The following is a 26,981-nucleotide window of genomic DNA, read 5'->3' as shown; positions in this document are numbered from 1 at the left end:
TCAGTGAACTTAAGAGTAGTGACGCAGTAGTTCTAAATGTGATAGTTTCAACCTGAAATTTCGATGAAGACAATGTTGAACATGATTTTGTTAACCCACAGACAGTACCTAATGCAAGAATAATTTTTGCTCACAGGGGAAAATTTGCTGTTGTCAAGAAATGCGTGGAAAATCCTTCTGGAAAGGACTATGCCGCCAAGTTCTTACGGAAGCGAAGGAAAGGACAGGATTGCCGCATGGATATTATTAACGAGATCGCAATTCTTGAGATCGCAAAAAGCAACTCTCATGTGGTAGACCTGCATGAAGTGTATGAGACAACTTCAGAAATCATCTTGGTGCTAGAATAGTAAGTACTCTGCAATAATCTCCTTGTATGCGAGTGCGAAATGTTTGAGTGTTTTCTTTTCAGTGATATATTTTGTCTTCAGTCTCACGATGGAAGATTGCTGTGGTGTATGGTACTCCTGTTACAAAATAATACAAATATTAATGGTTTTGCTCATGATCACATAAAGTATGATATCTGCAAGAATGATGAGTGTAAAATCTTTTTATTAATTAGGTCAATGAGTTGACGTGCATCTTGCTGTATCATCAGTAATTTATGGACATTTTACCGTTCAATGAACATATGATACACATTTCTGATAACATGGAAGGGAAATACCCTTTTGTGTTTCATATTCAAAGATTCTGTTGGCTTGGCATTTTTACAAGGTTGCTAAAATGCTTGTGACAGCAAAACCTAATGGAGCACTTGAAGTGGCAAAGCATTTAAAACTGCAGGGGTCATTCATTAGTCCTCGAGCATACAATTCTGGAAAAATCAATTCCTACTTGAGAATCAGAAGGCAGTCAGTTTAAATTATTACTCCACCACTTGACCACGTAATCTAACCTGATACATAAGTGTGTAATGATAATAATGATGCGTTGTAGGAAGTGCTGCCATTTCCAGTGAATTTTTTAAACCAAAGTGCATTTTGCTTGTCCACATGCTTCAGAACAGCTGGGAGTTTTCCTAGTATCCTGATCACCCCATTAATCATCTTTAATCTGAACAGGTTGGATGATTGTTTCTTTCTTTACCTGCCAGTATTAACTATATGACAAAAGTACCTAACTTTCAGAAGTAATTCGATGGATGCTAACCTCACCAAAGCTGCTCTAACAGCAGCTTCCAAACCCAGAAACTGTACCATTTAACAAGATGGGAGCAAGAGATGCACGAGGACACAATTAAGTTCTCTCCAACCTACACACTGTCCTGATGTGGAACAATATGGCTGCCATCCCTTCACAGCACATGGCCTGCAACAATTTAAGAAGGTGGCTGAGCATCAACTTCTGAAAGGCAATTAGAGATGGGGAGCAAATGCAGGCAACATCCCTTGTAAGAATAAAAGCAACATCTTGAGATAAAATAATGATGTATAGGTACTGTATGAATGCAAGCCCTATAGTCCTTTAACTATAAAATGATTCTTGCCTAACTTGCCCTTACTTTTGAAGTTTGCAGATAGGACAGATCTGAGAAGTGAAACATCCATGACTGAATTCTCTTAAGGATTGAATGAATTCCTTAAAGAACAATATATCTAAACTCTGACTATGATGGTACTTGCACAGTATTTAAGGAACTTGAAGCAACATTTACTCGTGCATGATACGAGCTTTATAAATCAAAGTCTTTGCAACATGATGGGTGACACATTCTGTTGGCGGTCATGTTCATCACAGAATTAATTGAAGTTACAAAATAAGTGACATTGCCAAAGGTTATGAGGAAAAATAGTGATAGTAACACAGATAGCTTTTTAAAATTCCTGTCACCACAAAATGTGTTTTATTTTCAGTTGGCATTTCTTAAGCTACACGCCAGCTCTCTGGTTAATCCAACATTTGTTGCTTTGTACAACACTACAAGAAAAGTAGGGCATCTACAATATTGCAGATGAAGTTCCCAATCAGCAAGGCTATGACCCTTTGATGGCAAAGAGTGGTTGCTGTTATCCGCCTAAGATGTAAAAAATATGGTGGAATTAATTTTTGCCTTCATCTATTGGAGAGTAATGTAACAGGACTGATAGCAGTTCATTAAAGTATCCATTATTGAAATCAATGAGCAAAAACTGGTCAGGACAGAGGATCCAACATTTGCAGTCCAGGCCCTGCAGGTAAACATCTAATCCAGTGAATTGAAGGTGCTGCATTTTTGCAGAGTGAAAAAAGTCAACTCTGTGGCCTGAGTATCAATGGAGTTGGAGTTGAACACAAAACTTCAGTCTTGTTTGGAAGCTATTCAGAAATTATTGATATTTCTTGCCTTATTTACTATTTCATTAAGATAATACTTGGACTTTTATTCATTAAAATGCTAAAATATAGAATTGAGAGGCTTATGAGAACTTTAATATTAATTACTTGAAACAGCTGTAGCTTGCACGCATTTCCTGTTGCAAAAACAGGCAGAATTGTAAAGCCACATCCTCAGTCTGACTTTATTGGTCAGACTATCTCCGGTAACTGTCAACAGATGACTCCAAATGATATTGACTGCAAATCATACAGACTGTTGTCCGTATATGGTTATGTGAAGTGATCGTAATTTAATGCTGGTCCTTAACTAGATTTATGAGGTTTTCTCTGGTATTGCTGGGAGAAAAAATGGTATAACATTTGTAAGCTATGATTGAGCTGGACAATGTTGAAATAAACTGAATGCAAATTGCCTTGGCTGATATTCCTGGACACCACTTCAGCATTGCAAGGCCATGTACATGGATTAAAACATTAAAGGAAAATATTTAGAATTCAAGGGTATAACAATAGAAGGACTAGCTCCTGATGGCAAAATGTAGGTTGGGTGGTGGAAAAGCAGTAAATCAAAGGGAAAAGAAGGTACAGTATATGACTGGGCATGGCTAGGATAGATGTGGCTAGGCAGAGGCAATGAAGTTGGTTGTATGGGATTCAGGGATCCTATGTAACACAAAAAAAGGATAACTGACTCTGATCACCCAGTAATCCAGTAGTGAAAATGTGAGGTAAGTGGTTCACTATCAGTTCATTCTATAGATTGAGCTATTTCTTTGTTTTCAATAGAATCCTCCCTATCGACTTCAGAATTCAATGTAATTCATATATGGGAATGAAGTTATCCATTTTATAAGCATACTGCAGATATTAATGTAAAAACAAAGTGACGTTATTGTATCTATTTGCTACATTTTGAGATTTTTAAAAAATTTCAATGTCTTACATTTTCTTTTGGAAGTCGGTTCTGGAGCACAGTTTCACGTGCTCTGAGTTTGCCCTTCCTCAGTCAAGTGGGAGCAAACATTGACTGTCAATTTGGTTGTATTTGAGAAATTAAAACCTAATCTTGCCCTTCACTCACCAGTCTACGTACAGCTTTCAAAGGCATTCAGTTGATAGCCATCATTTGTTAGTACCTTTGCACACTATAGGACTCTTACTGCCCTGAAGTCATTTGATGTAATTTTGACCAAGAATTAAGGCATATGATCAGAAGCAAGCCATTCAGCCCATTGAGTCTGCTCCACCATTTAAAGAAATCATGGCTGATCTGATCCCCAATTCCACTTTCCTGCCTTTTCCCGATTAACCCTTGATTCTCTTACCGATGTAAGGTTTGTCTATCTCAGCTTTAGATGTACTTAAGCCTCAACAGCCCTCCAACTTCCTAGTCTTTATTGGCTACATCTACATTAGTCAGTGCACTTATGAATGGATAGCAAGGGGAGTTAAAGGATTATTTCTAAAGTTGTTCATCAAGATAGCTTCTAACATTAAAATTTATATATTGTTGAGATTACTAAAACCTTTTTTGTGTATAGGATTTATTTTCCAGTCTAAGCTGCAGTATTCAGACTGCACACTCTCTGGATATAGTCTTTCCATTTTCTGTGTCTCCGATACAATATTCTTTCAAGCTTATGGTCTCCTGTGTCTTACTTTGAGCTGAAAGTACCATCTAAAACTATCTAAAAACAGAACGATTCTTTATCTGGAGAGGTACACTTGATTGGGATTGCCTTCAGGTCTTTTTCTTTTGTTCACTTACATAAAGTAAAAGTTACATTTTCCAGTCTCCCAGTCAACATACTGACAGTACCATCAGTCCCTATCTTTTACAATCAGGTTGGTAGAACATTAAAAATGGCATCTTTCAGTCTTGCCTTTAAAATTTAAGAATGCATCAGATCAGCATTTTTCAAGGTGATTTACATTTTGAGAGAGAAGTTTATAAAGTAATGCACTGAAAGGTAGGTGTGTGGTTATGTGGTCTGCCTAGACATTCATTCTAAAAGCTAGCTTGAAGCATAAGTTCTTGTTTCACACGTAACTTGTCATCCGGTGGTTTCATCTGGTACCTCAGCAAGTATCATTCGAGAAAATGTGCTCAAATAATGAGAATTTGCACGCATCCTATGCACCAGTTCTTTGAACTTCAGCATTTTGCTGTAAGATTCTGAACTTTACAAATGTTCAGCAACATGCTAACCAGTGAAGTGATCTGACTTTAAAAGGAAGAACAATTGTATGGTTATTAATGGTTAGAACAGGGAGGGTTTCTGAAAGGAAGCAAATTGTTGCAGGGACATATGGATGGCCTTATTGCATTTGGATGAATTGTGTTAAGTGGGCTGACGTAAGGTTCGGTTTAGATACATGAGCCAAACTGAGCATGTCCTCTCATGAAACTTTCCTTTTCCATCATTCCTTAACCCCATCGTTGTCAGCTAGATCACACCGTCTAGATGATCATGCAGGAAGTACCTGAAGGGAGGAAGCAGATTGTAAGGGTAGTATTCTGGAGCTGGATATTTCTGAAAAGTCTCAGCCAACAATTTTGGAGCAGCTAAAATCAGGAATGTACAAGCTACCAGAATTGGAGAAGCCCCTCTGGGCTAAAGGTGGAGGAGGTTACAGAGATGAAGACAGACAAAGTCATAAGAGGAATTTGAAAATGAGGATAAGAATTTAAAAGCTGAGGTATTTCTAGCGTCAATGTGAAACCGGTGAGCAGAGGCTGATGGGTGAACAAGACTTTGGTGCAGAGCAGGATAACTGCTGCAGAATTCTGTACGAGTAGGAGTTTATGGAAGGTGGAAAGTAGAATGAGGGTGCAGTGACAACAGCATTTGAATAGTGATGTCTAGAGGTGGAGAACTTGGGATTGAATGTTTCAGCAGTTGTTAAATTGCGGGAGGAGTGGAAATCTGCATTATTAAGGATGTGCAAGTTGGGAGTTTTGTTGGGAAGGATATTGGGTTGAGAACTTGGCTCAGCGTCAGATAGGATGCTAGGCATGATGATCCTTTCAGTTGATGTAAAATACATGCGTTTTAATGTTTGGTATTTATTTCATCCATTAGTGACAGTAATTCTCTCTCTTTACTGTCTGCTGTAACTGTGTCCTGGTGACTCTTGTGCATATTTGAAACCTGTCACTCACTGCGATGTGCATTGAAAATATATAACTGTAGTTCAGTTCACATGCTACCATCATCAGATATTCTCATGAAAATAGCTTCACATGTATATGGAGAGTTGCATAGGCTTTTTATATTGCATTTATATCACTTTCAAAGACCTAACACACCCCAGGTTTCATACGCCAATCATAAATTTCTAAATTCACTCTTTAACTTTATAATGCCATCTGAACATGTCAAAGAGTGACACACCCCAATCTTCACATTATCCAGGGCTAATTAGAAAAAATGTTTGGCACGAAGTAGATACTATTTCTTTTCCAGCACAGTTAATGACCTGCTAGTGAGGCGTTAGAGCACACGCTGCTACATTCACAGTGATACTTAATACATGCTGCTGGCTGATAACCATGCAGCAAATGATTGCCTGCCACTGACTGAAAATAACTGCTTTAATAGGAGAGTGAAAGCCAGCACCTGCAAGATTCAGGAAATGAATCTCACTTGGGCAACTGGCAACCATCTCTACTGCTTTAAATAGTCAGATAAAATGTCTTTTTGTTCACCAGTTGTCTCAATAAAAAAAACGTTTTGCATTTCTATCATGACTACTGGCTGTCTCAAGTGCTTTATTGGCTATGAAGTGCTTTTTTGAAATACAGTCACTGCTGTGAAGTAAGAATAAAGCAGGAATGTAATGGAGTTTGACTGTTTATGAAAGTTACTAACTTTTTTTTTTGAAGCTCAAATGAAGACTATTTATAAGCTGCTGTTGCACTGTCCTGACTTTGCTTTTGGATCAGAACTAAGGAATGGTAGAGACCAGGAGAAAGTGAGGTCTGCAGATGCTGGAGATCAGAGTCGAGAGTGTGGTGCTGGAAAAGCACAGCAGGTCAGGCAGCATCCGAGGAGCAGGGGAATCGACATTTTGGGCAAGAGCCCTTCATCTGAAATGGTAGAGACAAGTTAGGCTATTTTAATGTTTTCTAGTTCTGATCAGGCAAGGGGATCTGAAAACCTGTTGTTCTCCCTCCACTGGGCCTGTCCTGCTGAATCTCTCCAGCATTGGTTTTCACTTCAGCAGTGGTACATTGGTTAAATATTGCTGTGGATAACAAAAGTCTCAGCAGGTTTCCAAAGGTTGATGCTTTGCTCCTGGTTTTACCGAGAAAATGGAATCTCTGACCTTATGGTATATATGATTCATTTCTGTACCACCTCAAAACCTGCCAGATCATTGGAAAGCTTAAATGTTACATTTCTTTCCTGTTGAGAATTAATTCACAAGTCTAACTGTTTTGAAATAGTACTAAGACAGTGCTACAATCTCAAGGACATATTCAATGCATACCTACAGCTCCATGATTGAAAGCCCTCTAAAGCAGTTGGTAATATTGATAACTTTTTTTTAAAAGAAATCCAGTATCAAATATACCAGAACAGGTTTTGCAATATTTGAATACACAACTGTAACTTGAAACAAAACAGAAACTCCAACAACAGGATTATTGAGCCTGTGATTAAGTATGTCAGCTGTCTTAAAAGGATACGCATAATTACAAAACACTTGAATAAGGATGTTGATCATTTTTAATACAAAATAGAATGTCACGGCGGTTTTCCAGTGTATAAGAGGTACTTTGTTCATTACTGACTTCTGATCGATCAAGAATGGGGCCAGTTATTAAAAACCTAAACGTGTGACCCATGTTAACTGCGCTATGACCAAGCCGACTACATCCTGCCTACATTGGGCCTGCTCTGCCACTTCAATAAATGCACTGCCAAAGGGAAAGGGGGTCTGCCTTGGTTAGCATTTAGTGCATTGTTAAGGGCACAGTGTATTAAGAAGCAGCACTCGTTTCCTTTTAGTCAACTCTTCCAGGGCACAGGTAGCCACACTCTCTGGTTTTTAGAAATGTAGAAAATAGGAGCAGGAGTAGACATACTGTAAATTACCCTGTATCCTCAACATTTTGTGTGTGCTGCGGTGCTCTCCTTGTTTAATTGGTAATTTAATTCTGTGAAACCTGTAAACCACGATTTTGCCCAAGCATTAGAAGTGTGAAGGAATATTCTCTAATTGATGCGTACAACTCCAACAATCCACAGACACTTAACACATCCAAGTCAATGCAGCAGCTCATCCACTACCTAATACATTCACTCCCCTCTGCCAGTGGCATGCAGTGTGTGCTGTCTGCAAGATGTACTGAAGCAACCTGTCATCAAGTTCCTTGAACAGCACCTCCCAAAGTCATGTCCTCTACCACTTAAAAGGTCCATGGCAACACCTCCACCTGTTACCACCCTGGGAATGTATCAATGACGCTATCAAAATCCTAGAGCCCTGTCCCTAACTAAGATTTGGAAGGTGATGTCTAAGGAACCTGGTGTGTTATTGTAGTTCCTTTTTATAGACTGTGTAAAGCTGCCAATCAAGCTGGCTGGTGACAGCTTCCTTGTGTGTTGTTGAAGATCCACTGCTCCAGGTAGGTGGGAAGGATTTCATCAAATTCCTGACTTGTGTCTTTTAAATGATGGACAGGCTTTAGGAAGTCAGGAGGTGAATTACTCAGCACAGGATTCTTAGCCTCTGACCTGGTTTTACAGCCACAGTATTTACATAGCCAGTGTCATTCATTCTGTGGTCAGTGGTGACCCCAGGATGTTGATAGTGGAGGAATTCAGTGATGTTGATGCCATTGAATATCAAGGGGTGCAGGATCGATTCTCTCTTGTTGGTGATATTCATTGCCTGGAACTTGCGCAAATGTTATTTATCAGCCCAATCCTGGGTGTTTTTTGCGTCTTGCTGCAGGTGGACATGGACTACTTTTAACAAAATAAGAAGCTTTAACATGCATTTTGAAAAGATGATTTCTGAGCAAGTTAATTTGCCCCTTTGATTAGAAAGGAAGTGGTGTCTATACTTAGCGGTGGCTAAGCTTTATATGAGGAAGCGAAGTAGACTAATTTTGTTCATTCTGTATCATTTGATTTCTGTTTGCTGTTTCCACACTCTGGTCTGGTTTTGGTAGTTGATAGTTGAAGTGATCTCTCTGCATTTTGAGTACATATCTATGTGCAAAGTCAGATTTTTAGGTGGTGATATCCCAATAGTTACCATTGATATGAGATTCTGTTAATTGGTGGGAGAGAGAGAGAGAAGGAGAAGTAACAAACTACCTAATTAATCATTCTTAAATGAGCAGATAGCATTTGAAAATACCATTTTGTTTTTCTCATTTTCCCGTAACATCGCTGAAGTTAACTTGAGGTTTGCATCTATTTTGGCTTTCAACAATTGCACAAACGTCATTTTTTGGAATTGCTTTTCCATAGTAACTTTGTGCTTGGATGATAATTCTCTGCTGGAATTATGAAGCTATCTGGAGTCTGACGTATAATTTGGGGTCGAGAATCTTGACAGAAAATTTGCTTGGGTTATGATGAAGTTCAGTGAATTGGTTGAGTCAACGTAAAGTTCCCAGACACATTAATATGTACAGATGAAGATTAAGGAATTCATCACATTGGGTCTTGAGTAGAATTGGATGATAAAGGGCCAAGTGGTGTGTATCTTTTTCTACAGTCTTGTATTTGCATTCGGCACTTTTTGCCTACAGAAGCCACAATGTATTGCAGTAGTACATTAAGCTCTTAAAACCAATGTATTCTGTAGCTCCTTCTATCCAATTCAGAGCCATTGTTTTGACAGTGTGCCAGTGCAAGCATAGTACTTCAACTGGCGAAGTTTCTCCTGTAGTTTTTACTGTTTATGGCTGGCATTACTTTCCATGTGGGACTAACTTTTGTTGAGTTACATCCAAGGGTAAATACCAACAGAAACCTCTCTGTGAAGAGTATTGAAGACTGAAAATTGTTGTATAGATTTTGTGGTGAAGATAGCTATGTTCTTTCAAATTTAAGTAGATGGCAAGGTGGAGACCATTGTAGAGATTTTTCTGGGTGTGTAAATTGATGTGGACCAAATAGCCTCCCTCACTTGTATTTATTTAGGAAACACCAGTCTCTGGTGGTGCCCTGTCTGTTGTTTCTGTAGACAGTTTACAGTCAGATAGTGGGTGCGTTGGGGGTAGGGAAGGAGTGGATTTGAACATTACGACAAGAAATGACCTTGTTATCTAATCCAGTGTTTGTTTTTCTAAGTCACTAAGACGTATGTTCACAGCAGCCATCTCACCAAACTCCGCAAAGTGTAATTAGTGCAATTTTGTGCAGCGATTGATTTGTACTTTACATGAGGACACTGTCATTCAGGACTCCAGCTAATGAGCCAGCTCAGAACAAGGTAAACTCAGCCAGCGATTGGCCAAGTTACAGAATAAACATGCAATATGTTTACCGGAAAGCCTGGTTTCCTTCTGCTATTGGCCACGGTGTTAATCTGTTGAGTGAACAAATGTCACCACTAGAGAACAGAAAGAAGAATTTAGTATTAATGCAATGCCATTTATTGCTGCTAACTTCACAGGATAATTTCACTGCCTTTGGAATAAGAATTGTTTCCTGCTGGGTAGGTCAAATAGAAATCTGTGGTCTGTTTTCGCTCAGCTGAAACTGCATTCCGACTGCTAACTGATTCCCAGCCTTTTGAAAGCGACACCACTCTTTCCCTGAGAGAGATCTCTGCAATATCCAGGTAGCTGCAGAAACATAGGCCTATAAACCCTTTGTCAGTGACTGTTAAGACATAATCTGTTTGTGACCAAAGTTTAAAAATCGAAGATGGACGCCTATAATACCACAGAATGCACATTCCTGAGCGAAAATGATGGCAATGTATCAACCAATGAAATGTTCAAGGAATTCTGCCTTGGGTAAACATCCTACTTCTATCAGCTTGGTAGCAGATTAATAATCTTTTAATACCCTGCACAGACAAGAGCCTGTATTTCAGGATAAGCCATATCTGAGCAAAAACCACAGCCAAAAACAATAAGACCAAAAGATCTGCGGTGCTATTGATTTTTTTGATGGCAGGCAACAGCTTTATATTGCCTGCAACTTTATCCTGTTGAAATATTTTATGAAAGCTCTTTTCTTAAGCTATAATTAACTATTTCTTTCCCACCCCCTGAAGTTTGTTAGTCTTCCTTAGTGCAACTACTTTGTGGTATTTTTCTGCAATTTAGGCCTATTTCCTAGGGACGTTGCTCCCTTTTTATGTAAAGAATCTGAACCTGGAAAATAGATGGAAGTTGACTGGTTGAATTCCATGCTGGGTTACTGATGTACTGCACTGTGCAGTGTTGAGATACAGATCTTAAACAATCAATCAAGTATTAGGAAAGCTGATACGCCTCCTGCCTTCAAGCGAGGAAATAGGTGACAAATCTATATTTTTATTCAGTGAGAAGCCAAGGTGAAATTTTCGAGGCAAAGATATCGCCAAGCTAGTAATAAAATCAAGGACAACATAAGTCTGACAGTAGGGTTCAGTGACTGTCAGGTTTGGGTTTTAAGGAGCTCGAGGAAGGGAAGACTGTGGGATGTATAAGGTTCCCCGATTTTTGAGCAGGAGATTATGGAATCGACCCCAATTTCAGTACAGTTAGGATGTGGATCCTGTGGGTGGGACTGTCTTATCTTAGAAGGACGTAAGAGGGACAATCAGAGGAGTGTTGACTGTAGTTGTGGAGCTGTAGCACAGTTGGTCTCACAGTAAGCCCTTGGTCAGAAAGTTGAGAGTTCAAGTCCCATTCCAGGACTTCGTACTTTACTACACCTTGATTTTTGTGCTGGTGTGTTGAAGGTGCCATCTTTTGGCTCCCTCTGTCCTCTTGAGTGAATGTAAAAGGTCCCTTTGTCACCATTTTGAAGAAGAGAAAGGTGTTTCAGGTGACCTGACCAATATTGATCCCTGGGATTAATTGGCTAAGAGCAGGCAGCACTGGTTCAATTTCTTTGGTGACTTAGGGTTTATCTCACCTTGCCGCATGGCGATGAAATGGTACAAGGCACAATTAGCAACACTAAGTGGACTGTGGTAAAGGGCAAAAGCAATGAAACAGCCAGTCCTGGGTGTCTGCTGTAGGTGTCCAACTACCCAGCTATCTTGGCTCATCCTTGCCACTGGGATCATGTGTAAATAATCAAGGAAACGGAGGCAGCAACACAAACCTTTCCTCCAGATAATCAAATTCCTTTAGCTGCAAAAGGTGTATGCTGTGAAATCACTCACTGCTGGAGCATGGAGCCTACCACTATTTATTTCTCAATCATCAGAAAAGCAGAATATCTGGTCCTTGCTATTTGAGGGAGCATGTGGTTGTACTTGCTGCATTTAAAGCAGAAAACAGACTTCAAAAGCGTTCATTTTGCCTTCTGGCTGTGAAAGGTGTGATATAAATGCACTGACAACAGGCTGTTCTTATCTCCAGACCATAAATAAATACATATGGTCATTCCTTTGAGTGGGGGGTGTTTAAAAAGACCAAAATGGATTCGGTAAATCACTACAATGGACTGGCGTGCAGAATTAAATTGAAACAATAACCAGGAGAAATCTTTGAAAAAAAAATACAAAAGCACCTTACACCATTTTTTGCTGCAAAGATGTGGCATTACATTTTCAAACAGGTGATATTCCTTTAGTTTCAAGCAGCTTCTGTTCCTTGAATATTTCCCACCCCAGTCACTTCCAATTTCCCAGCACACTGACCCAGGGACTGCGACATGGAAGTTGCCATTGGTCAGTCATTGCCAGCAAAATAATCCAGTGGGTGAGCTTGGAGAAGATTTGTAGCTCCGGTTGAGGTCCTGGATGTAGGTTTGCTCACTGAGCTGGAAGGTTCATTTTCAGACGTTTCGTCACCATATTAGGTAACATCTTCAGTTAGCCTCCGGACAAAGCACTGCTGATGATTCCTGCTTTCTATTTATATGTTTCGGTTACTTTGGATAAGTGATGTCAATTCCTGTTCTTTTTCCCAGGGGGTGGGAAATAGGGGCCAAGTCAATGTGTTTGATGATAGAGTTCCAGTTGGAATGCCATGCTTCTAGGAAGTCTCATGCGTGTCTTTGTTTGGCTTGCCTTAGGATGGATGTGTTGTCCAGTGGGTCATGACAGCTGGGTCACACCAAGTTGACCATGTTGCCAGGGTTGGAGGATTTCAGCTATAGGGAGAGGCTGAACAGGCTGGGGCTGTTTTCCCTGGAGCGCCAGAGGCTGAAGGGTGATCTTAAAGAGGTTTACAAAATTATGAGGGGCATGGATAAGGTAAATAGGCAAAGTCTTTTTCCTGGGGTCGGGGAATCCAGAACTAGAGGGCATAGGTTTAGGGTGAGAGGGGAAAGATATAAAAGAGACCTATGGGGCAACTTTTTCACATAGAGGATGGTACATGTATGGAATGAGCTGCTAGAGGAAGTGGTGGAGATGTATGGAATGAGCTGCTAGAGGAAGTGGTGGAGGCTGGTACAATTGCAAATTTAAGAGGAATTTGGATGGGTATATGAATAGAAGGGTTTGGACGGATATGGGCCGGGTGCTGGCAGCTGGAACTAGATTGGGTTGGGATATCTGGTCTGCATGGATGGGTTGGACCGACGGGTCTGTTTCCATGCTGTACATCTCTATGACTCTATGAATGCCCAGTTTCAGGATGCAAATGGTCAGTTTAAGCCATTTGAAGACTGCTTGCATGTTGTGAATTGAAAGAAAGACTTGCATTTAGGTAGCATCCTTCACGAATACACACACCATCCCAAAGTATTTTTTGAAGTATCCTCACTGTTCCAGTATTGGATTGGCAGCAGGCAGTTTGTGCAAAACAAGCTCCCTCAAACAGCTCTGTGATAATGACTGGACAGTTTACTTTGTTGATTGAGGGATAAATATTGGCCAAGGCTTTAGGGATAGCCACTACTCTTTGAAAATAGTGCTGAAGATCTTTTACCTGAATATGGGGGGGTATGGGACGAGACATGATATGGCCTCCGTTAACCCTCTCATTCAAAACAGTGGATGTCTAATGTGCAGCACTGTCAGTGTATGAAAGTGTCAGCCTTATTTTTTGTGTTCAAGCAGTAATATTGAACCTGTACCCACAACCCTCTTAGTCAGAAGTGAGAGTCCTGTCATCAGTGATGTGGTTTGAATCCTGTATGGGTGTGTGTACCTATTTGCAAGGTGAAGAAAGAGACCACATTCTGCAAAAAGGTGTCTGTGTCTTGCTTGAGCTTATCTTAAACATCAAAATTATCAGATTAACTGCTTGTTAACAGCAAGATGAGCATTTTGCATGCATTTAGGTTGACTGTACATTGCAAATTGTTAAAACTTTGGATAATGAAAACATTTTAAAAAGTTAGCTTATCTAATTTTTATAGACACAAAAACTGCAGAGACTGGAATCCAAAGTAGACAGGCAGGAAGGACACAGCAAGCCGGGCAGCATCAGGAGGTGGAGAAGTCAATGTTTCGGGTTATGAAGAAGGGTTGACTTCTCCACCTCCTGATGCTGCCTGGCTTGCTGTGTTCTTCCAGCCTCCTGCCTGTCTACTGTCTAATTTTTACAGCATTGTACTGATCTTGATTTAGATGTAGAATTTAACAATTAATCAAGATGTTCTTGATTAAAACGAAGGTTTCCACTTTCACCTGTCACATGATGTGATGGTCTGCATTTGCTCAGCTTGCATTGTTGACCATTCATTTATCAGGGCCAAGTTGGCCCAGGAACCAAGGGAACTTGAGATCAGTGAGTCAGATTTGAAATTTGTCCCATCACCAAAAGTGCATTGTCCAGTCACCTATCACTGCCAGTAACCTTTAGCATATCTACACTTCTGGGAAGCTTCTGTGTTCTAGGAACATAAGAACAAGAGTAGGCCATTGAGCCTGCCCTGCTGTTCATAGCTCAAGGAATGCCTCAATGCCTCCATGCCTTTATGCAGCCCAGTCCAATAACTGTGTATGGACCACTGGCAATGAAGTCATGGGTTCCAAACCGGATTTGAAGATTTAAGGATGGACACTGTGTTTCCCCCATTAGAAAGGAAATGGATTATCAGTTGCTAATGGAGTAGGGCATTGCCTTTTTTGACCATGGCATGCATTAGCAAATGCCTTGATTTCTTCAATAAAACATGTATAGAATTATCTATCATTACACTAATCTTGGAGAAATTTTTAAAATTCCTCTAGTGGCTGTCAAGCAATTCCGAAGGACATAATCAGTCTATAATCAAATCAAAAATAACTGTTTTTTCCCCTATTTTGATGTTTCCATGAAAATGTCTTGTTTCTTAAATTTTGCCACAAGTATTTTAGAATCTAGTGTTTACGCGGCCTTCAGCTGTATAGTTCTCATCATTGGCCAGAAAATAGTCAACATTTTTGAAGTTCTCCTCCATTCATTGTGTATGGGTAGATTTGTCAGGGTGAGGGAAAGGGAAGAGAACATATGTGAAAAAGCAAACATTTACAAAAGTCTTTTGTTTCACGATAGTTAGTTGGTAAGTCGAGCAAAGCAGAATATTGCACAACAGTTTAAGGCATTTCTACAGAACAACACCAATAAGCTAAATAAAATCAGTTACAAATAATAATTCCTGAAAAATGAAACACACCATTTGTTTGTATAAATACTGATGGATGATTCAGACTCTGTATTTCAGGAGGAACTATTTGCCTTCAGTTATTTTAATCAAAATTTTGGATCAGTGATGGAGGGGAACTAGCCAAGATCATGGTCTTAAAGAAGCAGCTGAAGATTGTTCACCTGTTTAATAGTTCACATCAAATTGCTTCTGTACTGTGCCCCTAATGGAAATTAATTTTTCAATTTTTGATTAAAGTCATCTTCTCCTCTCCAGTAATCACGAGGTCGCTGAAGAATGTTTGTTTGTGGTGACATATCTCTCTCAAATGGAAGAGTTAGCTTAATGGGGAGTGTAAGGTGTGACAATTTTTCCACATCAACATTTTAAAATGCAGGGTGTGGCTTGTTTGCCATTGATGAAGTAAAGTATACCTTTGTCACTGTTCTGTGAGCTAAAACATCTAAGCCTGGCATTTACTGTTGATGATACTAACTGCGTAGTATGTTGGCAGAACGTTGCATCCAGTCAAGAGAATCTGAAGAAAAACTAGCTCCTATGCTAAGCTTACTAACATACTTTAAGGTTGAAAGTAGTTTGACAAGTGATAAACATTCGGTACTTATTAAGTTGCCATCAAAGCGTTTCGATATCTATGCTGTACATCAGGAATTTTGAATCCCTTTATGGGAGGGCAGGAAAACAGTTATGAATAACATCCTTCAGCATTAGATTTTGCTTTGTTCATTTAATAAGCTTGATGTTAATGATTACTTTACCTTACCCCATTTACAGTGCTGCAGGTGGAGAAATCTTTAACCAGTGTGTTGCTGATAAAGATGAGGCTTTCAAAGAGAAAGATGTCATCCGTCTTGTGCGTCAAATCCTAGATGGAGTCTCCTATTTGCATGGGAATAATATAGTGCATCTAGACCTAAAGGTAAGGCTATTCCTCAGCATATTAAACTTGGAGTAATTTGATGTCTAGAGTTCTTTGCTGCCAATTCTGAACAACCAGAAAGCACAGGTTCTGTGGTTTGAGTAAAATTGTCACCTTTGCACCATATGTTGCAATTATGCAATGGTTGACGTGTTTTTGCACGATTCTTGCTTGGGCTGTACCAATGAAAACAGGAACCCATTCCAATAATTTAAAAGCTGCTGAGATTGAGGAAATCTCTTGGTTTACATCTGAGAATTATCTATATTGGCCAGGTATTGCTTTCCAGATTTTGTGGTGATTACCAATGAATGAATGGAATGATAAGGCCATTTGCTCTCATTCAGTTGTCAGAAGTTGAAAGCAATGGCCTCACAGTGCTGCACTGTTTCATTAGACAAATCAAAATGTGCCAGCAGAAGCTTTCTTTCCACAGACAAGGAGCAGCGGGATCAATATACATCATGACATTTTATTTTGTACGTATGAAACCTTTCCCTAATTTTCTTAAGTATGTTCCACTAAAGGTGCTTTATGCTCAAATACTAACCTACATGATGTTGACTAAGTTTTCGTAACATGGACGTCAACTCACAACATCACATTGAGATTATAGAGGCATCTCAATCAAGGCTTGATAGTGTGCCTGCTTGTACATGTTACTTAATTGATGGATTTAATGATCTAGTGGTACATTATGACACATTTGTACAACAAGACACCACATTGACTCTCTCTGACTTTACAAGATTGCTGCCTACTCATTTCATTTCATCTGTGGCTAAGTGGATTTTACCTGAGGTTCCACAGGATACTCGCCAGATTGTAATTAGCTGCTGATTCCTTGTTTTTTTTTTTATTTGGCAACTGTTCAGCAACTACAGATACAAGTGCAGGTCTTGACTGGTAAACAGTATGGATGCAGTTCATAGGAGTTAACAGTAGACCATTTGTCTTATGTTTTCCTATCTTGGCTCGTTACATGTTAGTTTAATGCTGCAATTAAGAATGACTTTTTATTCATGTTAGTTTAAAATTGACAATATACCTGGAATTGAATCTAAATTAGGAATTTAACTCTATTGTGACTCTTTTTACTTTACTCGACTGTCATCTGTTGAAGAAAATTCCCCTTCAGAACAAGCAGCGTAGGGTTAGAATGAGTGAAAGAATGACTCTGTATGCACCTGAACTTCAGATGTTTCAAATGCTTTCAATACATTTATCAACTGAGAGTCCATTTTGAAGCTTGAAAATTGCCAAGTTAGACCTGAGAGAGTCAGGTGGTAATGAGCTGGGACGTGGAGGGATGACCAAATGCTTAACCTACGGACAGCATTTCAAATCAAAAATCACTAGCTTTGTGAGCAGGAATCCAACCTCAAAGATTTATCTGTTGTCCAGTGCCCATGATTCTTCAAAGAAAAAAAATCAGGATTTAAATGGACCTCTCAGCTGTTGATGCTCGGTCAGAGGTCACAGCAGTCATGGCTGCCTTACAATTCTCAACCCCAGAATGTCACTTCAAAACCCCAGTGAGTGTCGCGACCTGTAATCTGGGATGCCCTGAACTAATGGGTCAGATTCAGGTCTGTATTTGTGTAAAGTGAAACTGTGTTATGGTGTAACCAATGTATGCAGCACCATCATGTGCAAAATGGGAATCCACAAAACATTGCCAGTGGCTGTGGGGAACTGATCTTTCAACGTGCATGTGCTTCCCTATTTTGTTAACATACTGCATTCTGAGGAGATTTAATTTCGCAGTAGTCCATTCTATTAATTGAGTATTAATTCTTCCAAAATATAAAATATCATAATTCCAAGAGGCAGAGATCCAGAAGGAATATTGATCATTTTGATCGTGATTACTTGAGTCATTAGTAGCACAATCTTTTGTTACCAATTAAGCTTGCAACATCACATCGAGATGATAAACAACAAAAGAATTTCCAAACTTTTTGTTCATGAAGAATGTGCTCCCTTAAACATAAATAATTGTCAATACACATCAAGTTTGTAGTTGACAAAGCGATTTGTCATCATTGCTCTCATACGATCCAGTTCAATCAGCGTCTAGCACACTTTACCCATTCTTTCACTGCCCTGTTTGTAATTATAAATCCACTTTGAACTGAAGCTCTTTTGTTAAGATGCCCTTGATGCTCTATGGGTTACAAGACTGGACCAGCAACACAGATCTCAAGGGCAAGGTGTGAAATTAAGTCAGTAATTCTGATAACCAGCAAAAGAAGCAGAGGAGAAATGCCTTTTTATTATACATAAGTAAGTTATAGTGATCTGCAATCTACTGCCTGAAAGAATGAAGACAGCAGTTCAGAAATAATTTCCAAAAATAAAATGGATAAAAAGATTAGATGCAAAAAGATCAGGGGTGTGGAAAGATTCAAAGTGAGTGCCTTAGGCAGAATGGCTTCCTCCTATATTGTGTAATTCTTTGATTCTGTGTAACTCTAGCCCGTGCCTTTTGATTAAAATTATTTGGCAAGGTGTGTAGTTGTTTTTAAAGGTCCAGAGTGACTCAGGATGGGCGATAAGTGTGACTTTTAATGTTACCTCCATTCCAAGAGCAAATAGGTTTCTCTTGAATATGTTTTGCTAATTAAAGTTGCTAAGTCTGGTGTTATGTGACCTTTTATTACTTGCAAGCAATCTTTACAAACTCAGAAACTGTAAAATTTTGACTATAGTGTTCCTATCAGCGTGCTAACTATATAATAGCTTGGCAGAGCAGTCGTACATTTAAACACCTATGTCCTATGTTCTTGACAGTATTTGTGCTCTGAACCTGAAAATCAGTGAACAGTGTACTAGAAACTTTATTTCTGTTCTGTTCCCCCTCTCAGCCTCAAAACATCTTGCTGACCAGCTGCAATCCATTGGGCAATATCCGGATCGTTGACTTTGGGCTATCCAGGAGAGTGGATAATGTTGAAGAGATTAGGGAAATTATGGGCACTCCAGAGTATGTAGGTAAGTGCCAACTGACAACACATGTCTTCGCAAAACTGTTAGCAGTCTGCTAAGAATTGAGAATTAATATTAAAATGTATGTTTGCCTAAAATTCAGGTAGCATAATATGCTACATTTACAGTAGCTAATATGTTTAGAAATAATTGAATTCTTGTATTTTAATTGAATCACATTGTGCAGAGAGTGAAACCACTTAAAAGTGTTGTTAAATGGTTAGTCAAGTGTGCATAGACAACAGATCCTCAACTTCCAAGGTATCTAATTGTGTTTTCAATTCCATTAGCTCCCGAAATATTAAATTATGAGGCAATCACAACAGCGACAGATATGTGGTAAGTGCTCTTTTTTGCTGTATTGGTAGGTGTGGATTTTAGTGGTATTTTCTGACCAATATGCAAATTGAAATTCATTTATATGTGTACCTAGTCACTGATATATAATACCTATGGGCTTGGGTAGTTGCCAAAAATGTAAGGTCAATATTTTATTTTTAAGTCATTCTCTGGATGTGAACATCACGTTATTGCCCACCTCTAATTGCTTCTCAAAGGTTGTGGTGCACTGTAGCCTTGAATACAACTGAGTGACTTGCTGGGCTGTTAAGGATCGACCATATTATTATATCACACTGTAGATTAGACTGGGCGAGGATGGCGGATTTCTATCTGTAAAGGACAGTTGTGGCCCAAAATGGGTTTTTACACCAATCCAATAGTTGACCACCGTAATCTGCTAATGATGGGATTTGAATTGCTAACTACATAACATTAATCCAAGCCTCAGGGCCAGTATTCCACTAGGCTGTCATGTCCCAATTATATATTTAACCTGGGTAGATGTGAATTATGAAATAAAACAGCAAAGCCATTCAGTTAACAAAGGCTTTTGTACAAACTAACCTCAAAGCACTTGATGGAAAATTCAAAACTTGAATATTCTTGCTGCCCTGACCAGCGTTCTCTGCAAGTGCAACACTTCATGATAAACAGTCAGTTAAAGAAGTGGCATCATTAAAAAGGTTCCAATATAGGCTTGCCTGAACGTTCCATACCATTCGTCCAAGTTTCTGCTATAGCCTTGGCAGAAGATGGGTGCATCACTCAAGTCTCATGTCTCTCCTGACATTGCAGTATGGATTTCCACATGGATTTCACATTTACAGCCAAGTGAAAATAGCTCTACCAAAGTTGTTGTGTCAACAGTAATGTTGAATTGTTTGATTCCTTCGTTACCTTGATTTGGAAACAGGAGTGTTATTGTGGTTCATGCATTGTCATCAAGGGTTGGTTTATCTTCAAATGAAGAATAAGAGCTCCATTATGCTTTTTGTTTGCTGTTTTTCAGGAGTATTGGGGTGTTGGTCTATGTCATGTTGACGGGCATTTCACCTTTTCTTGGAGATGACAAGCAATCCACGTATCTCAATATTTCCAAAGTGGACATTGATTACTCTGAAGACATCTTTGAAGGCATCTCCAATTTGGCTTTAGACTTCATTCAGAGCCTTCTTATTAAGGACCCCAGGTATGAGATTAATATGCCTTTGAATAACTGTCTTTGGTGTTAGCTGGTCATGACAATAATATGGAGTTAAAAAGAGACAGAAAATCAAAACTTGTTAATCAGCAAAGTATCAGATTCTTGGAGTGCTTGGGATTCTGCATAAATCACACTCTCTGGTAAAAATAGGTTGGAACTGTAATGAAATTACAAGAAAACAAACTCTCCTCCTTTCCCTATCTGTCACTGGGAATTTACTGCCAGTGGACCTCATGTTAAAAGAGAAACTTTACATCACCTCCAATTGGAAACAACTACGTAAAGCTTCTTTAGCAGTACCTCCCAAACCCCTGAGTTCCTCTGTCAAAGGCAACAGATATCTCAGAACACCACCATCCACAAACCTCCTGTCTAAAACATGCACCATTCTTACTTAGAAACACATTGCTGTGCCTTCATTTTTTTGCAAAGTCAAAGCCCTGGAACTTTCTCCCCAGCAACACTGTGACAGTTCTTTTTATTTCATGGGATTTGGGCATCACTGGCAAAGACAGCATTTAACACCCAGAGGATAGTTAAGAGTCACCCACTTTGCTGTGGGTCTGAGGTCATATGTAGGCCAGACTGAAGTCACATGTAGCCAGATCTGGTAAGGATGGCAGATTTCGTTCCCTAAAGGGCATTAGTAAATCAGATGAGTTTTTACAAGTTTAGATAGTAATTACCTGGTTAGCGCTTCATTCCAGATTCTCAGAGGCGGTGAGAGATGGACAACAAAACTACACATTCTCTGTGCATAACTATAAAATATAACATTGTTTCTCAACCAAATTGTCAGAATTTAGGTTGTCAACCATATGCCAGATGGACCTACACAGAAGCAGAAATTAGACTGTGCAATCCCGTGGTCTTCACCCAAAATGTAATACAGTAGATACGCTCTATTGGAATTGGAGCTTATTTTTACTTTGACCTCCATTTTGAGGTTCAATGATTGATAGACGAGTAATGGAAAATATTTTCTAATGTCCCCTCAGGCCCAATTACTCATTGCTATAAGTGAAATTTAAGGACCTTTTGGAAACATTAGTTCATTTGGAACCTGCTCTGGTACTTTGCTCAATTTCTTGATGTGTCTCACTATTTTCATGTTGTAGAGGATCAGTAAGGCAGAGAGATCTAAAATCATTAAGTTTCTATGCAATAGAAAGCTATACTTGATCAATTTTGTGTCGCTATGTGGCATATTGAGCATAATATCTTTTGCCTGAAACAGTCTGACTGGATAACTGGTCACTGATAAAGTTGCAATTGCATTCTGGCTTGCCAATTTAAAAAATATCTCGTAAGGTTGCTGGCTAGGAAATATTTCATTTCTAGCAAGCGTACAGTCCAAGTGGACATTTGACTGCACATCACAAGGTCCCTGGTTCAAATTCATCCAGCTACTTTGTCCATCATTTATTTCACCTCTGTCATTCTACTGAGTAGTAAGGCCCCTATCTCACTGATCTGAGCAGTGCAGGGTGCCTCTTATTGAAGTCCAGCTCTTGTATTCATACATCATTTTTCCAAGTTAAGTTATTGTTTTAATAAATTTACAAGTAGGCCCATGTAGAATTATTTGAACGGTTCAGGTGGAGAAACAAATCAATCCTGAATTGGTTGAGCCAAATGTCATTGGCACAATATATTTCTGTGTTGTGATCAAACTAAATTAATGAGTATCTTTGTAGTTTTTAGAAAAGCAGTTGGTGGTCTTATTTTTATCTTTGACATCTCATAGAATTTTTTTGCATTGTTATTTCTCCAAGCAAAATTCAAAACAACACAGTAAACATCCACAACATATTTTAATGGGAGTCTATTTAGCATCAATCAAAAAGAAAATATTCTCTGAAACAAAGGTTAGCCGTGAAATTGTGTCTTCAGTGTTGAATACTTTTCCCCCCTGTATTTCTTTCACTCATTGCTTATTTGGAGTAACACCTCCATTAAAATAGCAAACAAAGGAATGTCATACGGACACTTGTAGTATTAATACTGTAATTTTCATCCAGCAAAGTCTAAGCCCTTGCATCAGTTGTTTGGGATTTACCTTTGCAATGGAATGCATTAAAATTAATTTTGCAAACTACAGTAATTTTTTTTCTCTCTGGTAAACTTAAATCTGCATACAGATTAAAGAACACAAAATTGTGAGTAATTAGATAAAAGTTTGGAACACAACAGTATCTGTATTAATTTTCTGCTTTGTCATTAAAGGAAACGAGCAAAAGCAGAACAATGTTTAAACCACCCGTGGCTTTCATCCAAACTAGAGGTGCCAAAATCCATAACTGAGTCGGAGGAGGAACAGTCTGAGTCTGAACAGAACAGCCCGGATTCCGAGGAACTAGTGCTCATGGCCTCCTACACCCTGTGTAGGCAGTTGGACAAGGACATTGAGATCGAGCGAACAGCAGTGCGCAAACAGTTCAAATTTGAGGAGTCTTTCACGACATTGCGAGATTTTCTGAGTGCTTAATGTAAACTGGACTTGAGAGTACACCGGCTTCAACTAGCTACACCAAGCACTGCATTTTTTTCGCTGCTCTGAGTGCCACATGGCTGAATGCTCTGCAGGCTTTCATTACTTAGGGCAATTAATTTTTTATTGGGCATAAGCCTGGTGTAATATAGAGCGGATGGCCTGAATTGAGCACCTGGTTTAAGAAGAAAAGTGCAGTTTTTCTGGAGAAATAGTGCCCTCTGAGGTTTGCTGATAGAGTTGAGAGATGTGGTTAAAACCTTTGCTAATTAAATCTGTGAATTCTGCATCTCATTATTTAACCAATGAAAGGTAAATTTTGCGATGGTTCGAATGGGCAACATGGAAATAATTGTAACAGAGAGCACACTGTAGACTGCTTGTGGAAGTTACAATCTTGCATTCATCCAGTGTTGTTGGGTTTTCTCTGGCAACTCTGTATTGTCACTCTGTGGTTCGAGAAACCTTTCTTTGGTACTGCTCCTTTAGGCTTTTAAGAAAAAGCTTGCTTTATTTGAGTTTAACTCACCTATTTTGTGGGAGGGATCTCTCTTCACAGTGTAGCTGCAGAAAGCTTCTTGTTCGGGTATACTGATGAGAACGTCCCCGACTATTCCACATCCACTTTACCCCCTTCATGAGACCATTTCATACTTGCCTTGATTCTAGTTGGAAATGAAAAATGAGAAATTCAGCAAAATAAAATTGATCTTCTAAAGTTGTCGAGAAAATGCCGAAATTGATAATAAGTATGATTTTTCATTTGCTTTGAAAGCATGCAATGGTAATTTTGCATGTTTTGTATAGTAAATAATTCCACATTGGTTCTCATTTCAATTCTATTACAATGTCTGACTTTTCACCCTGCAATTATACAATATCGAGCTTTTAATTCTTTATTGAATTGAAGGAGAATCCTAAGATTTGGGTTGGGGGGGTTGGGGGGGTCAGTGGAGTCTAAAATTCAAATCATGAAGTTAAGTAATAATTAGAGTTCTGTGGGCTGCAGGACATCTTAAGAAAAATTCCTTGCAATACTATACATTGGAATGTGTCAGGCTGCAATGAATTAATGGCACATAGAGCATTAGTGCACATTTTTTTTGTCTGTATTGGGTTTAGGGACTAAGTGTATTTTTTTTCCTTATTTATTATATCACGATTATCAAAAGAATTTTGTCAGGGGTTAGAATGTAGTCATTTTCTAAAGAACATTCCAGGAACATATCAGAACAATTATTGAAGCATTTTTGACATTCATCTTGCTTATTCACTTGTGCGTCCCTTCCTTTAGTTGTGCATGCAAGCACATGTTGTAAAGTTCTCGTGACGGAGAGACATACAAATATAGATATATAGTTTAAAAGATTTACAGTGCCTTGATACTTGGTTAAATATTGAGACCACGTGTATTCAGATGTTTTGAAATTTGACGTGAATTTTTGAGTATCATTGAGCATCGCTAGACACAAGAAACATAGGAAAACCCTTCAGGGTGGGAAGATGAGACCGTGACAGTGGGTGGTTGAGAGCAGTGAGCAACTTTTCTGGCACATGTAGCAGACACACAAACCGTCACTTTATTTTTCTATTGATATAATATAAGGAAATTCAAATGTAGGCTATTGGAGTAATCTAGTCTGTGCAGTAAACTGTGTGAATGCTCTTTCCAACAATTGAATGATCAGAAATGTAACATTTTGCTAGTAATGTGCTGTGTTTTACTTTTGGTTTCTGATGTACAAAGCCTTATTAACAAAAGGCTACTGCCTGTGCTTCCTGACAGTGGTCTAATTCTGACATTCATGTTTGCACATTTGACATAGACATAGTCAGAGGAGGGAGGGTGGATAGAGGCACATAATATTGTCTTTCTGCAATGGAACAAATCATTTACTTTCCATTACACCAGCCCATGTTGTCTGCATAAGAATACACAGCGCCTTCCTTTGGTTCATTTTGTTTTGAATCCTGACTAATTTAGATCACAATAACATGCTGCACTGCAAGAAGTGTTAAGGCATTTACAGCAAAACTGAGTTAAGCACACAGCAGTGTGACCTTCAGAAGTCAATTGCCCAACACAAGTGAAAAACTGTTTCACACAGTATTCCTGTTGTACATTAGAGTTCAAAGACTTTTGAGATAAGGAGTATTGTATTCTCAACAATTGATTGGAGTTATGAAATAATTATTCAGATGTGTTCTTCAGATGGAGACTGTTGGCCAAGTGTAAAGACTGTGCTGAACTGATAAGGTGTAATTTTGTTTTATGTTTCTTTGGGCAGCTCCTGTTTTAAAGTGAGATTGGGGTTATTCAGTGCAAAAACTGGCAGCCAGTGCTATTATTATTCATTTTCTCTTGGATCACTTCTGTTCAGTAAAGAACAGCATTTCCCAGAACCATATCAGCATTCTAACATTCTATAGAGGTGCTCGAATGTATCTGTTTTGCACTGTGGGAAGAACTAAGTTCATGTGATGGAACATTACTGCCACATTTCAATGCCAGATCACCGCAGAGAGCATTATGGGCAGAATTACTCAATCATATTGGTCTTGTGAAAATGAGATTTATTAGGAAATCTTTTGAAGTCTACCTGGAAGTCTGCCATGTTTTCAGAAGTTTTTGACAGGACAATTGGAGGGATAGGCCATTGTTGTTTAATTGTGTAAAAAAAGGTTAGATAAGGTAAAGCATCATTTTCCAAGTGATGCCACTTGTTTTGTGAATGTTGGCGCATTCGATCTACTGTTCTAATGGTCATTAATCCAGTTAAAATAAACAAGTTAATGATGTAATAGTATGATGTAATGATGTAATAGCAGCCAGATGTGGGCTGACTGTTGGAGGCGTCTGTTCCCGTCTCCACCTCTGTCCAGGTTGCAAAGTGAATTCTGCTCTAATTTGGACTCTTAGCACAGACATTGCACTCTGCACCACTTCAGTGACATTATTAACACATCTAGGTATTTGTGCATCTTTAAACACTGAGGAACAAAGAATACCCAATTTCAGTGCTTAAATGGACAAAATCTGAAGATAGGAGAATAGAGAGAGAGAGAGAGAGGGAGGGAGAGCACAATGGTGAAGGAAAAGTGTGGAGCTGAAGGAGTGATTTTGGGATTGAATGAATGGAACATGTGGAGAATAACTTTGCATTTTTGACCCTTTGCTTGAGTGGTTTGGAGTTAGCAGAAAACATTCCTTACCTTCACATTGCTATTATAAAACATATTTGTTTTGTATGATAAGTGTCACATTTTGGTGTACAAAGCAACAGCATGGACACAGGCTTTATAAAGAGCATAACCATTATATTAAATAATCGGATGGATAAATATTAAAACTTCATAAACTACTGTAATTTCACTGGATGACTGTGTAGTTGATAATTCCTTGAAGTGCGACGTTACTTGGACTAGACTTTTGAAATGTAATCATTGTAACTATTTGTCTTCTGAAATGCTGCCAACTTTATCAGTACCTCCCCAAACAAGAATATAATGTACAGTTTCTTTACTGCGATAGTTTTGACAGCCGAACTGATGACAAAGGTACTGTTTGACATTGTCCACATAATGTGCTTTTTTTTTACAACAATAAAACATTATTATTTAAGTTCAACAACTGCCTTTCATTTATTGAAAATCAATTGTCATTAAACCATTAGAAATGACACTGGGGACTAAAAGAATGATTTTTGTGAACTGGGTAGTTAGTGTCATACACGGAAACAGTCCATGGTTACCATCATCTCAGACTACCTGGCTCATATCCCTCCAACATTTCCTATTCTTGAACTTATCCAAATATGTTTTAAATGTTGTACCCACATCCATCACTTCCTCTGAAAGTTCATTCTGCGCATGAACCACTCGATGTAAAAAGGATTGCCCCTCGTGTCTGTCTTAAAATCTTCTCTCACTTTAAAAATATGCCCCTTAGTTTTGAAATCCCCCACCCTAGGGAAAAGACAC

The 26,981-nt window shown here is 38.9% G+C and overlaps 1 protein-coding gene across 1 annotated transcript in view; it reads left to right on the top strand.

Annotated features, from left to right (window-relative positions):
* The window catches only part of stk17al (serine/threonine kinase 17a like), a 52,715-nt gene extending 26,087 nt beyond the window's left edge, over window positions 1-26,628 (top strand). Inside the window, exons 2-7 of the mRNA XM_043674985.1 lie at window positions 137-349; window positions 15,831-15,975; window positions 18,843-18,969; window positions 19,254-19,302; window positions 20,315-20,494; window positions 22,736-26,628. Coding sequence (XP_043530920.1) covers window positions 137-349; window positions 15,831-15,975; window positions 18,843-18,969; window positions 19,254-19,302; window positions 20,315-20,494; window positions 22,736-22,997 — 976 coding nt within the window. The 3' untranslated portion in view covers window positions 22,998-26,628. The remainder of the gene's footprint in view (window positions 1-136; window positions 350-15,830; window positions 15,976-18,842; window positions 18,970-19,253; window positions 19,303-20,314; window positions 20,495-22,735) is intronic.
* Window positions 26,629-26,981: the final 353 nt, after the last annotated feature.

Source organism: Chiloscyllium plagiosum, chromosome 33 (assembly GCF_004010195.1).
Source record: "Chiloscyllium plagiosum isolate BGI_BamShark_2017 chromosome 33, ASM401019v2, whole genome shotgun sequence".
Lineage (NCBI taxonomy): Eukaryota > Metazoa > Chordata > Chondrichthyes > Orectolobiformes > Hemiscylliidae > Chiloscyllium > Chiloscyllium plagiosum.
The sequence above is the reverse complement of the archived record's forward strand: the minus strand, read 5'-3'. Positions and strand labels throughout refer to the sequence as shown.